The sequence below is a fragment of the Eurypyga helias genome, unplaced genomic scaffold (assembly GCF_000690775.1).
Source record: "Eurypyga helias isolate BGI_N326 unplaced genomic scaffold, ASM69077v1 scaffold5746, whole genome shotgun sequence".
NCBI classification, from domain to species: Eukaryota; Metazoa; Chordata; class Aves; order Eurypygiformes; family Eurypygidae; genus Eurypyga; species Eurypyga helias.
In genome coordinates, this window is record NW_010255965.1 from 71922 (window position 1) to 91997 (window position 20076).

The 20076-nt window shown below is 39.3% G+C and overlaps 1 protein-coding gene across 1 annotated transcript in view; it reads right to left on the bottom strand.

Annotated features, from left to right (window-relative positions):
* LOC104511045 (RNA-binding motif, single-stranded-interacting protein 3) overlaps positions 1-20076 on the bottom strand; it is a 345645-nt gene that overhangs the window by 21707 nt on the left and 303862 nt on the right. Inside the window, exon 10 of the mRNA XM_010153498.1 lies at positions 7762-7872. Within this exon, the coding sequence (XP_010151800.1) occupies positions 7762-7872 (111 nt within the window). The remainder of the gene's footprint in view (positions 1-7761; positions 7873-20076) is intronic.

Below are 20076 nucleotides of genomic sequence, written 5' to 3' on the forward strand. Positions count from 1 at the left end.
ATCCTCAAACTTGTCTTGGGTTACAGAGGCCCCACACAGTTTTTCTGCCCCACTGATAATTTGTATTCATTACTTCTCTGAAAAGCCATATTCATCATTTCTATCAGAATCACCTGAGTCCACCTTAAATACAGACAGGACAATAAAAACAAGTTTCATTTAATAAGGCAAAGAGGTACGCACTTGATTTACAAAATTGAAAACACATTTACGAAAGAGAAACACATCAAGAAAACACAGATGACAGACTTGACATTTAAAGTACTTTTGGTATCCACCTTTTATTGGGTTTGTCAGTTGTAGGTGTGGCAGAATGTTCCAAACCTAGAATTATTTTCAGTTCTTTTTAACCTAATGTTGTTCCTCTTTTCTACTTCCCTGTCTGTCAAGTAAAGAGCCTCTTTCATCTAAATCTTACACAGATCACTAAAACCAAACCAAATCAAACTAAACCAACCTTCTCTCCCCAAAACCTGCTCTATTATTTATGGCATCAACACAATTTCACATGAACATGTGTGTTTTATTCCCTTTTTCTCCTATTACCATTCAAAGTTTTCAGAGGAACAATCTGCTAGTAGCTAGCAAAATGAGTTCACATTCTTGGGTCATGTATAGCAGACATACGAACAAAAATTTCTGAGAGGATGACTAAAGGTGAGCCTTTGAGGAGGGGTGAGCTGCAGACCACTCGCTACCTGCTAGATACTAAAGGTTTTACGGCTTTCAGCTTCTATTCACTATTGCAAAATAAAAAAGTTCATTTTATACACAGTGCATGGCTATCAATAAATAACATGCTTTGGAAGATGTGGCTTTGAACTACATTTCCACTGTCCTTACCAGTCTCACCAGGTGGCAATTCCAGAAATCACAAAATAGAATTGCAGCAGTCATATGTAAGAAAATACTGGAGAGACAAGCCTTTAAATATTCTAGCTCACAGATATGTGAAGTAAGCTGTAAATTACTTATATGAATGACATCTGTCTAATGATGAAAATGTAGTTATATTAGTTATGGCTCTTTTGGCTAATACTTTTAGCTTTGCTGATCCATCATTGTTGCTTTGCGTTGATTTAACTTTTGAGCTCCACGATCAGGGAGCTGGAGTCCTTTGAAAGGGAATCTGGGCTAATGCCGCTTTGAGTCAGTAGCTGGTACCTCAAAGAGAGGCAAGGAGTCCTCAACAAAAGCACCTGTTCGTTTGCGGACGCATCATGTGAAGGTAAAATTTAACACAGAATGAAAGCTACTGGCACACTGGGCTCATATGAAGGACTGCTTGAACCAAAAATGGAATTCCCTCCATCTGTGTTTATTCTCCTTTTACACTCCTCCGCCTTTGAAGGTCACTTGCACATAAAGGCAAACAGTAAGCCACTACCAACAAATGGTAGGAAAGTAAGGCTGAGTTCAGAAGAGAAGGGGAACCACTACAGAAATCGGATTTTATAAACCCTATTGATTCAACAATAGCATCAAATCAGAGCTATGGTCAAACATAGACTGTGTAACCCATGCTGAGAGCGCTGATTAGAGAGAGCCTCCTCTTCACAAGGGCTGATCAGCCCTATTCTCACAAGAGTCAGCAGGACTTGAAGATGGTCCAAAAAGGGAGAAGATCACATCTTTCCTTGTTCACCCTACCAGGTGTTCAGCCTATATACTTTCAAATGAAGAATTTTTTCACCCTGCTGTTGCGCCTGCATATGTTTCTTCATAGAAATGTTGAATCTATTTTTTAGGATTGCTAACCTATTTGTCTCAATAATATTTAGTGGCAGCAAATTCTACAAATTGATTAAATGCTTCATTCATCAAAAAGCTATTTGTTCCCTGTTGACTGCTTGGAATTTTGGGGCTTTTCAGTAGCACTGAGTGCCCCTCTTTAATTTAAAATTATGTATCAGGCAAATTGGAGCTGCCTTTCAAGAGGCAGTTTAGGAAGGAGGGTGCAGGAGTTGTTACTTGTTTTTTATAAATCACGACAGAGCTTATGCTTTTGTTCTCCTTTCCAACCACAGTAATTTCTCCTTCAATGGATCTCCTGCCCCAGACAGCTCAATGCTGTTTATCACTTGCATTTGCCTTGGACTTTGGCTGAGTAAATGCACAAGGATGATCTTAGCTTCAGCCTGAACTATGCTAATTTCATTTGCAATGGGTTCAGTCTTCTATTTTCCACACAAACAGTAACTGAAACAGTCAGTCAATAAATAAAATAAAAGAGCTTCAAGATTAACACCTGATAACATGAAAGGCACAAGACTGCAAAGAAACTTTGCTCCAGTAACCCTCTGGGGGCCTTGCGACATACAATTAGAATAACAGAGTGCTTTTTGTAACAAGGATCTGAACATCAGGGGAACGTGATGATGTTTCAGCTCCATGTAGCTGTAGTATGTGCAAATAGAATTGCAGATTAAACAGAAAAAAACAACCCTATCTAACAAAGCAGTTATTCTGCTGAGGCCTTTTGGTGACATTTTAAACCACTGGTGACCAAGGAGTATCCAAAGGAAATAGAAGATAAAAAACTTATAACAAGCTGCTAGTTCCATTGAAGGGTTCTGGAGATATCATCAAGCTCTGCTGGCAACAAAAAGAACTAACAAAGTGAAAGATAAGACTGATGTACCCACATAACAAGTCTGTAATTCCATTGAGAGATTTCTGGTGATACTATAAACCAGGAAAGCTGAGTTGGGGCGGTTTGCATTTTCAACAGAATCCCACATTATGTCAATGTAGTTCTTCTCTACCCGACTGCATTTTAATACAGAGGTATCTGGAACAGTCAAGCAATTTGGTGGAGGGTTTTTTTTTGGTTTAAAAAGTGCAATGGAGTGTTTATTTGGTGAGTTGCACATTATGTTTCTAAATTAGAGACGGAAAGCTGAGTGAACTGCCTGCAAGTGTGAAAAACAATTAAGCAGCAGATCTGACCTAGCATTTTTAGTAACAACCTGGCATGTACTCATTCTCCCATTGGTGTGGGCCTCAAAGGTTTAAGATTAAAGAAGCCTATGCTAGGGCAGTTAGGACAGAGAGAGGAAAGCTCCTAGAATTACGCATCTGCCAACAAGGACTAACAAAGGCTGCCTCAATATGTTGAATGAAATGGGAACCCACGAGGTAGCTGTAATGGATGCTAACAGCAGGAAGGGGAGAGAAGCCCGGACCAAGAAAGTGCAGAACAGAAAACTCGATTCAGGAATGAGCAGCAGAGGAGAAAGAATATAGCAAATCTTCTTCCCACTGAGGAGGCACATTATTGCTGCTCACGGCCAAATGTGGAAGTGTTGCAGTAAAAGGAAGCTGAGCAACAGGCACTGAAAGCACTGATCAGACTGCTCAGTTCTTGTATTTCTAAAGGGTTTTGTATTATACCCACTCAGGCCATCAATCACAACTTTATTAAACCACGAAACAGATGTCAGATCAATGGCTGTATCAGAAACATTTTGAATGACAGGGTGATGATGGAACAATTCCAGCCTCCATACGTTATTAAACACATACTAATATTACTCTCTCAATGCTACTCATACAGACTCACTCACTCTCTTCTCCCTTTATGGTACCTGTTTTAATAGCAGACCTAATTGTAGATGAATATTACATAGGAAAAGCAAGATTTACTGTAATGAATGACAATAAGCTAATAAACAAAAGAAAAATTTCAAGGTTAAAACCAGTTCTCTGTCCTCACATTATGCCTCCTGGCATTAAAATTTCATTTTAATACAATTGTAGGAGCTGAGGCTGGGTTGTCAGCCTTAATCAGAATATTCAGAGTTATCGCCCTTTTGCTGTAATCCTGACATAATTTAAGCTTAGGTTTTCTTTATATATTTGCCCACAGCCAGCCCACCCATGTAAATGCTTTCTGCTCTTTTTGAGTGAAGAGGTATGTATGAAAAATACATATAAACAAGGCAGAAATCGCCCCTCTGGCAGATTCTCTGCTTAACTCCAGATTTCAGGCAGATTTGGGGAGATGATCACAGCAGTAAACTCATCAGTAACATAAACTGCATTTTCACTGGCAGAAATCAATTTGATTTTCATAAAGGCAGAAAGGAATTATGCTCTTGGTGGATGAAGCACAAAGCACAGTAACTGGGAGATGCAAATGCTGTACCAAATTCTCTCACAGCACATGAACACGGGGTTGAGTTGCCACAAACTGCAGACCATTACTTCCTCTCTTCCCTCAGTGCCCTATACCATCCCTTGGGATAGAATATTTGCTGCAGCTGTTATGTTTCCCTGAGGTGGGCAGTGAGATCAAGCAAAGATGTATTTGAAGCTTTTCACTTGGCCTGGCATCTTGATAGCCTCAGCTCATCCTCCTGATTAGAGGAGTGCTTAGTATAGCAGAGATGTCTGATTTTATGCAGACAATTCAATAAGAGATAAGAAGTTAAAAAAAGTAAAATAAAATCAAATAGGCATTCTTTGAGGGTTGTGGAGAGAAAGAAAACTTCTTGTTCCTATTCATGGGAAATTATTTCCTAAACAACATCCTTTGTGCTTTTGGGGGCCGGTAACTGAAGGCTTCCCATAGCACAAGGGGAAAGCAGCTGGCAGTCAGTGGGGCTGTATGGAAAGTGCTCTGTTTTGGCTGTGGAATTGGATGCTCCCAGCTGGAAGTGAGCAGCCCAGACAGCATGTAGCCAGAAATGCTACGCCACCCCCCCCAGCCTGGTGACTAAATAATCAAGTGCAGGCAGGGATAGAGGCAGCTGCCCCTCGAATTCCCATGGGTTTTTAATGCGTGCTTCAGGCTGAGAGACCAAAACTCAAACCCAATTTTTGGTGTTGAGGCAGGAATTGGCAAAGGCCACTCTTACTCAGGGAACTCATCTCACTGAAGGGCAAAAGAGTGCTCCTCCATGAAGGGTCTCCCCTCTGAATGGCTCCAGCCTGGACAGAGTATTTTAATCTTTTAGAGAGCATCAAAAGGCAGAGCAATTCCCACAAGAATTGAGGCATGCTTAGGCCCGTATGCTATTTCTCTAGCTTACTCGCTAGAGAATAGATTTCCTGTTGAAGCAATATTTTAGAAACCCAGCATTCATGCTGAATCAGGGCAGGTTTGGAAGTGGGTTTGAAGTCAACTCTCACTTAAGTGACCAGAGAGATCTGTTTTCGCTGAAAAATATGTTATGTTAATTAGCAAAATGGTTTGTCTAAGGAAGTGAATGTATGCAAGCCTTTTAATAAAAACTGCTTTGCATACTGCAAGCTTTTAAATTAAACTGAAACAGAGTTACAGCCAACACTGAGCAGAATTGTTTGTGACTTTTTGGCTTGTTTCCTTGAAAAGAATCCTAGCTGGTTTCTTGAAAGATAGCTGGTGACTCTTTATGGCACACTGTTGCACAGTTTTAAGGATAAAATTAAAAAAATATGTTCATAACAGAAAATCATGGTTCACATGTTATATCTCCCATAAAAGTTAGACCTGCTGAGGTATTCACAGTAGCACATTTGGACTCAGCTCAATTTGTCATGGCTTTATGCTCTCAATGCTCCTCTCTCTGGTCTGGAATTCCGACTTCAGAATTTATGAAGCAAAACTATCTCTAAATAAATCATATCTCTAACTCGGCTGACTATTTTCCCCACATTTTTTTCTGTAATACAACACGTTAGGAAGATTTAGTTTCAAGTCAGGATGGGTACATTCAACAAAATTGCTACTGTCAGCCCAAATCCTAAAGTTCTCCCTTTAATTTCTGACAGGAGGAATTCCCAATGCCGTCCATGATTATCCTGCTAGCATGAGGACTTCAACCGAATATGGTGCTGATAGTGCTGTTACCAAAGAGAAGTCCTGTATGTGATAAAACAGGATGTCATTTGAAACTTATGGAAAGCCTATATCCATATTGTAACACTTGTCAATCATGTACTCTTTCTTGCTCTTAAAGTTTTCTGTAAATGAGTTTGAAGATTTAAAGACAGTAAACATAAACCTAGACCATGCAAGATAGGACTGTATAAAGAGCTAGGAAAAGGATGGAAAGATTTTCTTTACTTTCAGTTGCAGTAAAATAAATTCATGATCTTCTCATCACTCACTGCCTTTCAGACACCTGCCCGCGTCTCCCCAAATGGGGTTGCTACTATGGATTTGTTACTGTGAGCATTGTAATAGTCATCTCAAGTTGGAAGAGAACATTAGCTCGGAGAACGTAAGAATTTTCTAGTTTGCATTAAGATTGCAAGAAAATGAGTGCAGAAGATGATGTCTGTAAGAGTCATGGAAATGAAAATGACAGCCAGAAGAAAAAATTCATAGGAACTGCCCAGCAGCACCACCAGAATTCATTTTCCATTTCCTTGTCTTAATTTTTAAACACACTTTTGAATCACAGTAATTACACATGCAGAAATTCTTACTAGTCCTAGCATTTTCTTCAGTTTCATCTCTTCACAGGGAAAAATCCTGCTATTAACTTTGAGACATAATCCCTACTTCTTCTGATCGTTGAATGAAACATTTAAAATATAGGGAATAAACAATGAACCATCATATTCAAATTTTATCAGAAATAAATACAGGAGTCTCAGGTCTCAACACAGGTTTGTTGCCCTTTTTTTTTTTTTCTTGAGGGGGCAAAGACACTACAGTTACAATTAAATTTAACAGATAAGAACAAAGGAGAAAAAGAGAAGAGAGGAGAAAGAGAAGACCTAATACAGTGAATTAAATAACTTTGTTAGGATGCAACTTTATTCAATTAAAAACCCCCCCGCATTGGAAAACTCTTCCTATAGATTAGTATCAAGTAGTACAGTGGTGAAATACAGAAAAAAAACCCTGTAAATACATAATAGACCTTTCATGTAATTATTACATAAAGCACACGTGTGTTAAACACATAAGTACAATTTTTATGCCTGCATTTTCATAGAAATACACAGGTATGTACAGTGTGCACACACTCACATATCAAACCAACATATATTGTGTGTAGGCTGTTGTATTTCAGGAATATTTCTGAAGGTTTTAATACTTTTTATTAACAGTATTTTTTGCCTTTCTCTGAGTCTGGGAGAGTTAACTGAGTCTGACTTACACAGCTTAAAGAAATATAATTGTTGAAATACGCATTTTTAAATACAATATACTGGAAACACAGCCGACCTTGACCCAAAACCACATTTCTGTGCCTGGAGCAAACTATGTATAGCTGGCTCTTATGGGTTAGAATTGAGTGCTGGATCCTACCACAAAGCCACAACTCCTGTTTCCCCGTGGTATAAAACTTTCTAGATTGAGAAGCAAACAATTTCTGATTAAAAACCAAATAGATCCAGGAGTACTTCCATATTTACATGAGAATTAGTACAGATAATTCCTGCTAAGTACAGAGCAGATTTTGTTGAACTACTGTTTTACTACTCATACTTCTTTGTCAGTTCTGTTCTATAATACCTAATGCTGACTGTATGAAGGTTTTAGAAACACATGTGTAGATACATGTTTTCGTGACCTAGCAATATGAGGATATCGTGTTTGTAGTACATCATGTTTGGGTCATGATGAAAGGTACTTTGATACAGTTGCCTGGACAGGGCCAGACATCTCTGGACATGGAGAAAAAACCCAAGTAAACCACAGCAATATTAAACTGCAAAAAAGTGAAGCAATGAAAACCCAAGAGTAATAAATTACCTTCAGAACCTCAGTAAGTAATGAATGTTTTGCAATATAAAAGTAAATAGTATAACCTATGATCTTACCGTTCCTGTTGTGCCCAAGGAAAGGTGGTTCATCTGTTGGGTCAGAGGGCCCATCATGCTTGCTGGCTGCATTGACATAGTGTGGTCCATTGTTGGTGTTATCACAGCACCCTACAAACATACATAATTTACACTTCAACATTTCATTTTCAAAAAAAAAAAAAGAAGCAGCATTCTCTGAATGAGTGAACCTGGCTGAAAACTTGACATGAATCTTAAAAGAGACTAATATATCTGTCAGAGGAAATATGTTTTGTTCCTATTGACAACCAAGCTACACACATATATTATTTGTACTACTAATGAGGCCATTTTATGTCAGTTCCAATTAAGTGTCATTTTTTAGTTCATTGCTTCTGACAAACAAATGCGTATGTTCTTTCTATGATGAATGCTACTGTACATTGCAAAATACCTGTCATTTCTGTTTTTTCCATATCCTATACAGAATAATCTTACAGACAGAACACATATGTCCTCAATTTTCTCTGACTTCCAAAACCTTCAGTCTCTGAGATCTTCAACTTATTATGGTAATTATCTTGGATTTTTGCAGTCTCAATTAAGAACCCTTACTCATGACAGTTTATAGCTGATTACGTAAGACTAGCTATTAACAACGAGTTTGGTAGTGACACCCATTTAAAACACATACACAGCATTTAAAAGCATTCTCTGCATGGAAAACAAAGACATTAACAACAAACAGCATATGAACTAAAGCAAGAACAAGACTTTGAACAAAATGAAACAAAAGACATGCCAGAGGAGCTTTGTAGAAAGCTTCTTTGCCATTCATATTCCTCCGTTTTTTGCTCTCCCACTCCCCAAGTCCCCATGTTGGGAACCTCATGCCTTAGTGAAGTGTTGATTCTCTTCAGTTCTATGGTGTTAAAATGCTGCTTCCTGTGTTGGTTAGATAGTCAGTCAGAAACAGTGTGATTTGCTCTTTCTCTTGTAGGTAGTTACATAAGGAGGCATTTCCATCTGTTTCTTCATATGAAATAATAGCTGTACTTTGTGCATATGTATGTTTGTGTACACATTATAAATTTGCACAATCACATTACAACTGCTACGAAGCGTGGAAAATATGGATGAATGTATTTGTTTAAAAAAAGGAAAACTGACTTTTTTTCCATTGAGATTACTGACAAAGTCTACCTATAAACAGGAATTTAAAAGAAACTTGTTTCAAAATACACACCACAGCTGTTCATGTGTCTCTCACATTTACATATAGCTGTGACTGCATCGTCAAGAATCTCATTAGAAGCAAAAGACTTCACATTTTCTGTTGCAAATAAAAAATAAAAATAAAAAATGCAGGAAAGCACCAATTCAATTTTTTCTCACCTTCCAGCAGTATTTTGTCTATGCACATCCTATGTGAGAAGCTGCGATTCTACAGTTTCTGCAAATTCATTACTTGGATGCAATGGTAAAGAGGAGGTAGGCTCAGCTTGGTCACTTCTTTTTGTAATACCCTCAGCATATGAAATACATACAGGCTTGTTTTATGTCATGTAGAGGATTATGTTTCTTGCGTTGGCAAGAGTCCCTAGAGAAATTTGGCAAATTAAAGAAACTAGCCTCCACAGAATATCTGTCATGATTCCAAATACATGCTTAAAAAACAAGCTGAACAGTGTGCAAGTATCAAACCTGCAACACTTTCGAACACTTCTGCCTCTTTCTTTGCCTCCATGTTAATTGGCACTGGTTTACATAGATTAACCCTTTGATTAACTCATTCTAATGAACTACCACAGTGCTAACTTTCTTCTTGTTGGCACAGGTCCTTACAAATCAAGGTAAGTCACAAACTTTCATTACAAAATTTCTTCCAAATTTCTTTCAGCATAATAGAGCTAATATTTTATTTAAAAAGCCCTTCTTTCTTCCTTACATGACATTCATTGCTCCTCTCTTTTTGTTGAAAAACATCTACCCTCTTGCTGAAAGAGTCTGAAAGGGAATCTGCAGGGCAAACACTCGTTCAGGCCATTCGGCGGTCTCTGCATAGCAGATTCAGTGTGAAGTCTGAAGTAGCACCATGCCCAAAGAAAATTATGTTCTTGCTGCATCGTCAAAATCAGTGTCCTGGGATACCAGGGATGCTCCTGGAGAGCAGCATGCAGCCAGATGAGGTCCTTGGATTTGGGCATCTGCTTGCACTTTTTGGCTATGGTAAGAAACCATAAGCTTTATGCTCAGAATGAGCCACACCACAAAATAGCATTTTTACTGTACCAAACTGTAAAAGCCCAAACCAAGTTTGTCAACTGATAAATAGCTCTCGGTTCCCTCTAGGAGCAGTTTTCTCCTTTGGCTCAGAGATGGGCAACTGCCTCAGGGCTTTCTGTGACAGACAAGGGAGCTCCCACTTGTGATGTGTGATGGGATAAGCAGAACATCAGACCCCCACCACAGCTCCATGCAGTCCCGCACTGCCAGCAATAGTGCCTGCAATTAATTTAGGGTGTTCCAAAGCCTTAAAATATCAAGCATTCTTTGCAAAGATGTTTATTGCAAAGGTATGGTTGGAGGAATTTGCTGTGATTAGAGAGATGTGACAGACTGCCAGCTGTTCCTGCGTATAAATTCAGGAACCTGGAAATGAAGAAGGGGCAGTGATGAAAGAAGTCTTACGACTTAGTGTAGCAGACACAAGTGCCAGACACACAGTGGAAAAATCTGATGGCAAATGTCTTCCAGTAGCAAGTCAGTTTTTGCAAATCAACTATTCAAAACAATATGGACTTGAGAGGAAATACACCAAGAACAAAAAATGTACTCCCAGACAGAAAACATACTACTTTAAAATTGAAAATGCATACATTCAAGTCTCTAAACATATACCATTTAATACATTAGGAAAAGAAGTTGGGAATACAAATTAAGTATTTGCAGCTCTCCTAAAACAGCTTAATGTGTTTGAAGCTGACAGTTACCTAGAGCAGAGAATTACATGCATTTGCCAGACCATTAATTCACCAGAGTTTGCAGAATCCTCTTGTGATCACGTAGGGAAAAAATCATACTTAATTAAGGAAATATCGTCTGGTTGTTAGGGCGACACCCAGTCTCCAGACCATAATGCATTTCATAATACATGATGTCAAGTCCACTCATATTCAACTTATTTAGCAGTAGAAGACAACGTCTTGCATCAGATGTTGCTATTATATTAAAAGCAATTTGATTCTTTTCAGTTTATAATAGTTATTTGCTGATAAACATCCACTGGGTGACTGGCAAAGGCTAGAGTAAACATATTTTTCATCTTCATCTGTTTGGATGTCTGATTTTACTGAGTTTGTAAACTGTATAGAGACACGGCATGGCATAATACTTCTGAAGGCTCAGCTTAGTTGAAAAAAACTGTAGAAGAAATAATGATGAGGTTTTTGCCACTGTCTTTGCCAAAACAAGTAGTTGGCCTGCCAATTACTTAGGTCTGCCCTGTTGCCTCAGTATGATTAATTTTTTTTATAATTCCTGCAAGAAACTGGTTATTATAATGACTTTCAAATTTGGCAAGATATGCTTGGCATATGACTTGTCATACAATTCTGTCAATGGTATAGTGTCTTTAAAAGAAATTAAGATTAACAGGGCAAGTGGAAAAGAACTGATGATACAAAAGAAAGTACGTGATTTTTGGAACATTGCAATAAACCTAGGATAAGTTAATTGACACACAAACTTTAACTCCTCTCCATTTTATTTGGAAGACTTTGCTGTTTCAAAGTGCTCTAATCTCTATGGATATACCTTCCTTATAAGAAAGTGAATATATTTATTTCAGAATATTTTCTGAATATTTTCTAGCCTACCACTTACAAAGAATGAAGCTACAAACACAGTACGCTCCCTGTATGGCAACAAGCTGAAATCACAGGAAGAATACTAAATACAGACTGTTTATTATATTAAGTAAAATATATTTAAATACTTGTGAATACCAAAAGGCATCAGCACAAATAAAGTTTATGTTGGTGCAATGACACATGCCGCCTTATGTTCCTTGAAGGGTGGGAAAGTGACATCAGAAATAAGAAGTGTATTAGGGGGCTTTAGGAATAAAGAGTTCACTAGTTGAGAGATGCACTTGGGGGCCAGTGGGAGGAAGGATTAGTTAGTCCCAGCTTTCTACAATAATGAACTGTATTAAAGGCTTCTGGTTTATTCCAGTGTTCTAATACTGATATTGGACTTAAGGCACAAATACCAGCTGAATAAATAGTTTTTTAAGCTTACAGCAAGCATCTGCTTATTTTGAAGTTTACTTTTTCTTTATTTAGGAAGTTTGAACAAGTTAAGCATACTTACAAATTCTACTTCGTAAATACTGGCCAATGTAAAGCCAATAAACATTACAGCAGCAAACTTACTTTTCGAATTTGTTTACAGACACATTGTGAAGTCATATAAGCACCAGGTCATTCCATCTGAAAAGTTATTAATATCCTACCAAGTGAATGTCTTTGTGTATTGAGAACATGTTGTTTCTTGAGATTTTAATAAACTGAGTAAAAGGATGACTTTCCTTATACCTATCAGACCTGACGTGTCTATCAAGAATTAATATGAAAAAACCCAACATGCATACTTTTTTCCAGATAAATGCACTCTCTCTGCATACTGAATAGATGAAAACCGTATTTCTATTGGTTTACTGTTCTGTCTAGATTGACTTGTCTCATCTCCTCGGCCTGCCTCTTACAGGCAGCAGAAAAATTAGGGTCTCCTTGTCAGCTCTGTGAGCCTGGTGAAGTGCTCTGAACTGGCTGTTAAGTGGCCAATCTTTCATGACTGTAGTAGGAAGACTGAAGGTAGCTGTGAAATCCTCCCTGCCCTCTGTCAGCAACTGTGCTGGGGATACTCACTGATATTCCATAAAAAACAATTTTATTTCAAAATCAAAGAAAACCTATTTTCCATTAAATTGCCATGGCATTTACTAGCTGATCAGAAATCAAATCCTGATTTGAGTATGTTGAGGAAGATCAGCAAACATCAGCTAACTACACTGCTGAATTTAAAAGCCTGCTAAAAATGGGGCAAAGGGAGCAGGAAGCCCAAACTCAACACTTAGTAAAAGCAGCTTTAACTTTGGAATGGGCAAACCCTGATACAGATCCTCACCAACTCTGAGTCCTGTTTCCGTGGCAAGTATTAAATAACAATCTCATATTGTAATATTTCTAATTTTGGGCTTAAATTCAAATTCTTATCAACATCACCTTCACACCTTAGTTGAATCGCCTTGGACCAATGGACACATTTGCTTTCCCTTTCACTTTTTTTTACTGTATGTTTGTGAGCTTCTTTCCTCAGCTGAAAATATGTCATTTGTCCAAGAGGCTTACTAACTAGAAGTAACTGGTCTTAAAGGATTAAGAACCCAAATATAGTCTGGTAAATAAGAACAAAGCTAACCCTTGTATATGCACCACCTTCCCTACAGCAATAGCCAAGATTTTTGATGGATTCTTTCCCATTGTCTCTAATTATATATCCTGTCTCCTAGTTTAACATACAGTAATATTCAAATACATGTAGAAATGCAGCTTAAAAAGCACATAGAAATGGGAATATCAAGAGATCATAAATGCAGTCGATGCAATAGAAAGAGTTTCATATGAGTAACTGTGTGCACAAATAAAGCAATGCCTGCAACTATATTGGTAATGGTTAATAAATGTATTCTGTCAGGTAGTCCCACTTTGATATTCTGTCAGTAGTTTATGCTCCTACCAGAGCTGAAAAACCACTAAGTTTCACAGCATACCACTGCCTGCTAATATAAAAGAAATTAAAAAAAAAAACAGAGAGAGTGCATTTTTGTTACAAACAAAAAGTCGCCCATTTCACTCAGTGCTGGAAGTGACTTTTGCGTGGTGACTTAAATCTTTCCACCCGAAATAAGATCTCAAGAGAAAGATCACTGAGCAAAAGGACAATATTTATGAAGAGGAAATACACCTGAATTACCCCAGGGACTCTGCAGCAGTGTTTGAGAGCCCTGTGCTGCACCTTTACCCTCACTGTCTGCACAAGCGCATGCGCTCCCTCTAGACAGTGAGAGAAACAGTAGTTTTCATACCCTTCTCCAACTTACTCCACAAATTAAATAAAATTACTGGTATTATGGACCTGAATAGATGGGAGTAGTTTTGCTGGGGCCTGCTAACAGGAAGGAAGCCAGAGCAGTTAGGAAATGACCCGTCGCAGTGGGGCTGGAGCAGACAGAGAGGCCATAGACAGCTCTTGCTCGCTCTTCTGACATGTTCTAGAAGGGAACGAGAAATCACGCTTCTTTTGTTTTCTTCCTACCCTTCTGTCTATAAGTACACTCAGCTGTATGTCGGCTTTATATATCCAATCCATGTAATGGTGCTTTTGCTCTGTCAAGAACAGCCATCACTAACACAAGCATCCCCACAACACTCACATAAGGCTTAGCGTCCCCAGAAGACAAAGAGAAAACACAGAGGTGGTGATTTGCCCAGGATATAACCACTGCTATATACAGAACAAATCTTCTCCTGCCCTTCCCACTATCAGGTTTCACAAAAAAAATACCCAATGGTCTTCTCATTCCATATCAAAATAAGAACAGATTTCAAAACCTCAACACTATTAGTGAAAACAAGTCTTTATTTGCTGCACAAAACTCCTGATCTATACCTAATTAGTATGTGGCACATGCCAAAGTGTTGTGCTAGGCAATTCCATCCTGTTTCTGTTCTTACAGATATTTTTTGATGTGGACTAATTCCTTCATCCACTGTCTCAACAGTGGCTGATGTGCCATCCTAGTAAGTGGGAATCAGAAGTCTCTTTCCCATGGAATAGTTTTTCTTAGCATTAGAATGGAGTTTCATCTATTAAAGCTAAATCCAAATACTATTTCCTCTCCAAACAGTTCTGCTGCGTTCCCTCCCTTCATCCCTATAACCAGGCATGAAAATTGACTTGATGGCACATTCCAGTTCTAACAAGGTGCAAAATGGAAATTATTAAACAGCACAATTAAAATATGAGTCAGCACCAGTCTTCAGCCTAAATTTTCACTTCCCTGCCTTAGTTCAAATTAAACTTTCAAAAGAGGATGCCATATTTGCATCCCCAATAGTTTGATTTTTTATATGTATATCTATATATATACACACACATAATTGCCTGTGGGAAGGAAGACAAGTTATACTGCCAATTCTATTACCCTCACTCAGGTCACACTTTTTTAACATGTGGAAAATTTTTTTAATGTTTGAAACTCAGTCCAGGATTTATTATGAAAAAAGTAACTATATTTTTATATATACATATAACTCAGCATATTTTGCTGAGGAAAGTAAGTGTTCTCAGCTAGTCACAGAACCTCTTATTTATGCACAACATCTAATAAACATTGAGTACACTTCTGTGACTAGCTGAGAAGACTTATCTTATTTTCCTCAGTGAAATATGCTCAAAATACAGGAAAATGCCCAACGAAAGACTTGCCTTCAGAGCTTGTGCTTAGGTGTAGAGGAACAGAGTATGTTGGTGGCATGAGAGCATGTATGGCGTGTTTAATGTGGCAAGACCTTGGCTTTCCCTGGGCAATGTGTGGCTTTCCAGGCAAGATGTGGCAGCCCTGCCTGTCTGCATGTCTCCACGAAGTCATGACAATGAACATTTGATTGGACCAGATGCCTGAGACACTGTGCTGTTGATCTCTCTTTTTCTGGTGAGATTTAGTACATAGGTCATTTGCCAGGCACAGAGAGTGGCTAACTGGGTTTGGGGAGGAAATGCCTGTGACATTTCTTCTACGTGCACTTGTAGCCTCGATGCTACAATGGCCAGTGACAGGGCAGCAGCTGTGATCTGTAACAGATGTGCTGTGTTTCATTTCCTGCCCAAAACCAGGAGGGACTCGTGCTGTGTGAGCTGCAATCTAGCGGCTGTGCTGGAAGAAAAGATTCACTCATTAGAAGGACAGACACTGACACTGGGAGACAGCAGAAATGCTGAGGATCCAGCTAGCAACAAAAGGAAAAAACACTGAAATGTAGGCAGGTAATATAACCACCAGAGGCAAAGTGACAAAATGACATCCTACACAACCACAGCCAGAGGAAAATGGTGTTAGCCCCACAGCACCAGAAGGGCCTAACCACAACCAGTATGAGATGGAAATATCCAAAATATCTTTAGGTTTCAGAAATACGAGGTAGTATCATTGAATAAGCACCAAGGAGACATATTGTGGTTCCAGGGTGGCAGACAGCACTCTGCTGTGAGAGCCCTAATCCTTGAAAGGACAACAGGAATGGCCAAGGGATGTACAAATATCAAGATGTCTCCCTGCAACTCCAAGATCAGATAGGCTCTTCCAAGCCAGAATTTACTAGTCATGGTCAATACAAGTGAGAATGCTTCATGCAGTTGCTAATGAACTGCATGGTGGCCCTTGCAATGTCAAGCCAAAAGTAACTCAAGCATCAGAGCGAACGCCTAGGCTAGGCCCAAATCTGAGCTGCACCCTCAGAGCCATGCTGATGCAGATTCTGCCATGTAATCCAGCTGCATAGCGTGGGGAGAGAGCCACACCGAAATTCTGAGGCTGATGTTGCTGAATCACTCTCAAATTCAGCCACAAACCCAACGTCCATCCTCCAGGAGAGCACAATGTGGAGCACTGTCATCTGCCGCCTATGTCTAAACTGCTTTTTGCGCAGCTCCTGCACCAAGGAAGAATAAAGGTATGGAAGGTGAGAAAATTATGTCCTTTACCTCCCCATCCCATTTTCTGAATTTAAATGTTCTGGAAGGTTGATGAGGGGCAGGAATATCCACATAATCTTCTCAGGAATCCTTCTTACCCTACCTATTAGGAAAGACAGATAGTAGAAGATGCTAGAGATGAAACCCTGAGTGGGTAAGGACTTTTTTCCTTAGTACAGAATCCTGTACTAAGCCACAGTTCATGTTATTTATCTATTCAGTTCTAGATCACAGTGCTTCATTCTGATCTTGGAATCTAGAACTGTCTCCTTATTAGACTGGATGACTACAGAAATCTGTCTCTCTGTCATGTTCTGTTAGATCTGTAATCTGCTATGTTAAACAAAGCCCCTTCTCACACAGTAATGGAAATTATTTCAGCCCTGCCTTTCCTCTCATTGAAAACCACAGTTTTCACAGCCTAAACACCCTGCCACAGATTTCACATTGCATTTCATTTTCTGGACTTGTAACCCCTCAGCAGAAGCTATAGGTGAAATCCACTCCATTCTGTACTGTGATTTGTTCTTTGACTGGTTAAAGCTGCCTACCCAGCAGTGTCAGCATGGTGACACACCTCAAACCCAAGACTGAGACGCAGATTTTCAACAGTGCCTTCTTACCAATATTCTGCCATTAAAAGTAATGTGAGCCTATGCCTCACTCGTGCCCTTACAAATTTTAACTATGGTTTTTCTGACTCTAACCAGAGCAATTGCTAGTTGGAGTAGACTCTGTGCAAGGCAACTGCCACCAACACGTGGCTTTTGCTGCACCTGGACAACTCCACCATCCTTGGATGATGCCCTCAGTGACACCTGTGAAGTGTTCCATTATTTTGAAAAACTATAATAATACAGGCAAAATCTGGAGAAACTGTGGTTGCACAAATGTCATTACCTAAAAATTCTGTCCCTGATGCACGAGACCACAAGAAGCCTGTAAGGCCAATGGCGGCAAGCACACAGAGCATGCACATCAAAGGTAACCACATTTAAATCAGTGAAGGTAAAACTGATGTAAACGAAATCAAATTCAATCCCTCAGTTTTATGCCAATAGTCAGAAAATAGGAGTCTATAGAAGGTGAACACATTTTATAACTAAAAAATGTGATATTTTAAGTTCTTTTTTACTTCAAGGTACTTCCAGAGAAACCAGCCTGTGTATTATAATAAAAGCTTGACATTTATAAGTCTCCCTTCTTCCAAAGAACTGTAAGTGCTTTACAAACTGTGTGATATACAGAGAACTCAGGAGCTGGTGTGCTGTCAGGGTTCTGGGATGGGTCTGGACCTACATCTGAACTTTCCCAAGTCCACGAGCGTTCAGATGGGGGGTACAGCCTGGGTCATCACCATTGCAGGCTTGAAGAGAATAGGTGGATTTGATCACATACTCCCATCCAAATTAATCAAGAAAAGGAAACATTTTACCTCTTGACTCATGCCAAGCAGATCTGAGGTAAATAATAGAAAATGGCTAGTTTGTCTACTTTGCTCCACACTTTACTGTCTTTTAAAAGAAGATGAAAATGTGAAGTGAAAACACTTCAAAACTGACCCTTGTGAGTAAAAAAACTTCGTTGTGCAAGTGGTCCAACTAGCATAAAAAGTAGATGGGAAAAGTTCGAAAAGGTGTAAGGTTTGGCTATTATTAAAAGCTAAAAAGAAGTAAAAGTAAGTAACTGATCCTGCAAGGATTACTTACTTTCTTTTCAATATATCTGTACTGATTAAGAATGACTAAATTGATATCTTTTCTCTCTTTCTGTCCAGATAAAGTCACTCTTGGTCTGAGATCTTCCTTATAAAGTTTCAGCCTGGAGCACATTTTTACAGCTGAGTTATTATCCTTAAAATATGAGTTCAGACTGGAAATGCTGGCAGCCCTCTTAACTATTGTATAGCAGTGAGCACAGCTGTAACATGTTAAATATGTTGAAAGTACATGGGGGGAACAGAGTGGCTCAGAGGACAGGTAATAGAAGAGGGAGTTTCAATGCTGGGTCACCAGGTTGGGTCATTGGTGGGACTGAGGGTCATTATTGAGCAACAGCTGTTCAGTTATGTCCAGGCATCAGCTACACACAGAGGAACTCTCATCACAAAAATACATTGCCACAACAGGTGATGTCCAACACCCTTCCCAATGACTGTGAAAGATGGGGCAATGGATCCCCACAACTGCATCCCACAGGTTAGCTTCAAGATGAAACGCACCGATGGCACAGAGGGGAGAGGCTTGCACGGTCACTGCCCTGCATGCTACCGGGTCTGTGGAGGGTGTTCATCACCAGCCTATTGGTACCATGTCTTTTCAGGGCACTCTATCTTATCAAAAAGTTGTTAATCACTGAAAACTGTTCCTGAAAGAGTCCATTTTCCACATTAGTGAATGGACTGCATCCATCCCATCACACTACCAGTATCACCAGGAATTCTGGTGATAGTGGTTAAATGAAGGCAGAAAGCAGATGACAAAGTACTTTTTCAGCTCCTCAGTTACAGTAATGCCTAGAATGACCAAATACTTTATTATTACCTCTCTATACACTGAGAGATGGTAACCTCTTTCCATTTGCAACAAATTATAATCCATTTCAACCTAGCTCAAAACAGCAGTCAATTTTTGCACAGGGAGATGAATGCAGAGTGTTCTGCATTTCTCAGAATCAGGCTGTGTGCTCGCGTGCAGCCTTTTGGCACAAACCGAAATAGCCAAGAAGTAGCCAAAGTAATGCGGGCAAATGAAGTTCAAGTTTCCTTCTTCAGTTTTCTAATGTGTATGGTTTTAGTGGAGTGAATTAGGTAAGTCTCTCTGGTTCCTATTTATCCATGCATGCTACAGTAATCTCTATAAAAAGGTTTGATTTGTTACAGCTTTTTGGTGCACCACTTCCTTCCAGCCACCGTGTAAAAGCCCAGTAGTCAAAACCTGGCAAATGACGGAGACGGTCTTTACTCCTTTATGGCTGTGTCCCCCACACACAGTCTGATTTGCGGAATTTTAGGTTGAAGTCAAAGATGTTTCTCTGGGCTGCTATCCTGAATATCTTTCAGATATTTGAATATTGTAGAGGTGTTCAGTTTTCCTCTGGGGGAAAAAAAAAATTTTTTTGTCTGTTTTATTTTTCTGTCATCTAGAAAACAAACTACCATTGTGATTAGCACTCATTTCAGAGGTTCTAAAGACAATCCAAGAAAGAGAACTTCAAGAACTGTCAATGTCTTTTTCAAACCATCCCCTTACCGAACAGAAGTCAATTCTTCAGGCTACAAGACAGCTGACTAGGAACTACCTACTACCAAAACCAGCTGTGGAAATGTCTCAGACAATGTAAAGCACCTTGTTCTGCTGCCAGAGAAGACTAAGCTGGTGGCCCACTACCGTGGTTCAACATACCAGCACAAGTCTTTGACCCAAACTGGACAATCAGCCTTCTGGGAAGCACAGGTCAGGCAGCTGACTCTGTCATGAGTTCAAGGAGATATTTTTTACATGAAGGTAAGAAGATCTCTGTGCTTTGGAGGAA